The sequence below is a fragment of the Lottia gigantea genome, assembly GCF_000327385.1.
Source record: "Lottia gigantea unplaced genomic scaffold LOTGIsca_167, whole genome shotgun sequence".
Taxonomy (NCBI): Eukaryota; Metazoa; Mollusca; class Gastropoda; family Lottiidae; genus Lottia; species Lottia gigantea.
Window position 1 is genome coordinate 67,365 of NW_008708079.1, and position 2,525 is coordinate 69,889.

General features: G+C 34.6%; 1 protein-coding gene across 1 annotated transcript; it reads right to left on the bottom strand.

Moving 5' to 3' along the window:
* Positions 1-584: 584 nt before the first annotated feature.
* On the bottom strand, positions 585-1,193 carry LOTGIDRAFT_173642 (hypothetical protein; the record flags this gene model as incomplete). The annotated part of the gene is made up of 1 exon (XM_009051416.1): positions 585-1,193. One exon carries the CDS (start codon positions 1,191-1,193, stop codon positions 585-587), a length of 609 nt encoding a protein of 202 aa, XP_009049664.1.
* Between the last annotated feature and the right edge of the window lie 1,332 nt (positions 1,194-2,525).

A 2,525-nucleotide genomic window follows, 5' to 3' on the forward strand; every position in this document is an offset into this window, starting at 1 on the left:
TCTCCATTGTGTTTTACAAACCTTTTTAAATGTATCTCTATCCATTCCCTGATTTATCGACAGAATGATTTGAGATAAATCTTTGTCATTTAATTCGAATAATAAAAAACAATTTGCATTTTTTCCATCCCGTAAAATATTGGGATTGGTATATGCAGTGACAGTTGTGATGTCTTCCTTTCGTGAAGAATTCTTGTTGAACAGTTTGAGTTTGTTGCGCTACGTCTAAATAATAAACATTTAGTAAGAAAAACTTTTATATCCGTTGGATTGGAAGATGGATTCTTTGCTTTTATGAAGTTATCTATGGTATCTTTTATTTCCACTTCTTCGTTTTCTTCATAATATTGAAATAGATCTTGAACATCTTTCTTTGGTAAATATTCTAAAGCTTTGAGGAATTGATATTACGATTGCTCTGGTGTTGTTGTGTAGATATACAGAGAATCGAAATCTAAAAGGTTTGGTGTTGTCAACATGTTAAAAGTGAGATGAGTTTTCCCAGAACCGGAATTACTGCATATACACATGAGCATTGGGTTACTAGGAAATATTTCTGAATGTTTGAATTTCTTTCCCATTTTTTATTCTATATGTTTGTTCAAAATTACTCCATCTCCTTTATACTTTGTAAGAAATAATCCTTCTCCATTGCGTATGTTTTTAAAAAATATTCCATTACCCTTATGTTTGACTTTCATTTCTGCTGTGTCGATTTTGTCTATGATACTGTTTAATCCTTGTTTAACAGTTTTCTTGGTTTCTTCCCCAAATCGTTTTCCAAATTCTTTAACTGTTCCTAATATATCTGCCACTCCTGAACCTTTCTTTTCCATATTAGGTTTTTTACCCTCTGCTGCCAACTTTTCCATTGTTAAATTGTGTCTACGTTCGTCGGCAGCTTTTACTGCAGCTGCTTTCTTTTCATTGGCAGCTTTTACTGCAGCTGCTTTATCATTGTTGGCAGCGCCTACTGCGTCAGATATCCCACTATTGCTACACTCGCCGCGGTAATACCAGCAAATATCAAAGGTAGAAGAGGAAAAAATCCACACATTCGCGTCAGTTCTTTCTAAATCTATTTCGTCTCTGACATTACAATATTTGTATTTATCAATAAGTTTTTTAGTTATGCTGATTTTTTTACCATTGACAGTTATTACATTTGGGGAAACTAAAATTTCTGGTTTCATTTTTAAGGGTGTATTTTTTACTCAATTCTTATCATTCTTCTATCTGCTATTTTAATTAAATGTTTTGCTTCTTCCAATAATAAACAATACCTGGTTACATCTCCTTGTGTTTTTTCGATATATTTATATTCACTCCTGTATTGAAAAGATCTTCTTGGTGAGCTGATAGATCAAAACAGAAGATTGGGTGATTAATTGCAAAATCTACATATTCAAACTGAGGTGGATTACAAAATAATTCACACATATTTTTATAGTTTCTATACAATTCATTATAATCGTTCATGGTTGGATTAATTGTTAAAGGTTGGTTAGGATAATTATCGTTGTTTAACCTTACTTGAACTTTATGGATTAAAGGAACTTGAGTTTGGTTCATTGCTATTCTAAAGATATTATTGTTATTCGTCTGTAAGTCTGGTAAGTTCTTGAAACCAACCATTAAATATCTTGCTGGTTTAATAGTGTTGGTGATTGGCCAAGTAGTGGATGTAAATTTCAATTTAATTCACTACATCAAATATATAAAACACCAGTCAACATGACTTCCCATTTCCACTCACATATAAACAGTGTCTCAAGCGTACCTAGTTACTTATTCACTTCCTGTTCTCTCCATCCATATCAGGTCACTTCCGGGTTACCAATATTACGGTTCCACTAAACACCAAAATGTACTATCAAACATCATATTGCAGGATTGGACTAATCACCATAATGTCAACAGTGGATTCTTCAGTTAAAGTCGGGAGCCGCGGTGGCTCAGTGAGTTAGACACTTGCTCGCTAACCTGAAGGTCCAGGGTTCAATCCCGGCATAGGTCGAGATAATACCTTCAGATTTTTCAACCCGGTTTCCCCCTGTCAGTGATGCAGGTAAGAGGGGCTGACATGGAAAAAGCGTCTAGTCGTTCGGATAGGACAATAAACCGATGCCTCGTGTGCTACAGGCTGTGCACGTTAAAGATCGGCATCATTTGCAACATTTCTTACCGGTTCTTTTAAAACACTTCCATCGCCAACATCGGGTATCCAGCCTGAGACTGAATTGTAATTTTTGGGATATAGAACTGTTTTCAACATTGTATCAAATTCCTCAGGGTGTTTAATGGTTTCTATAGGATTTGAACCAGCTTTCCAAACCATCTCGCTAAATAAAGATGGAAAGAAATTGTTTTCTAACGTTGTATTAGTTTGTGGTACACGATTTTCATTGGGAGTTCCATCTTTTATTTTGAAATCACATCTGAAATAAGCATCGGAAAGAAGTAACCAATTCGATTATGAATTTATTTCGAAGGTATTTCTACCACCATCATTCAATTGGGATTTA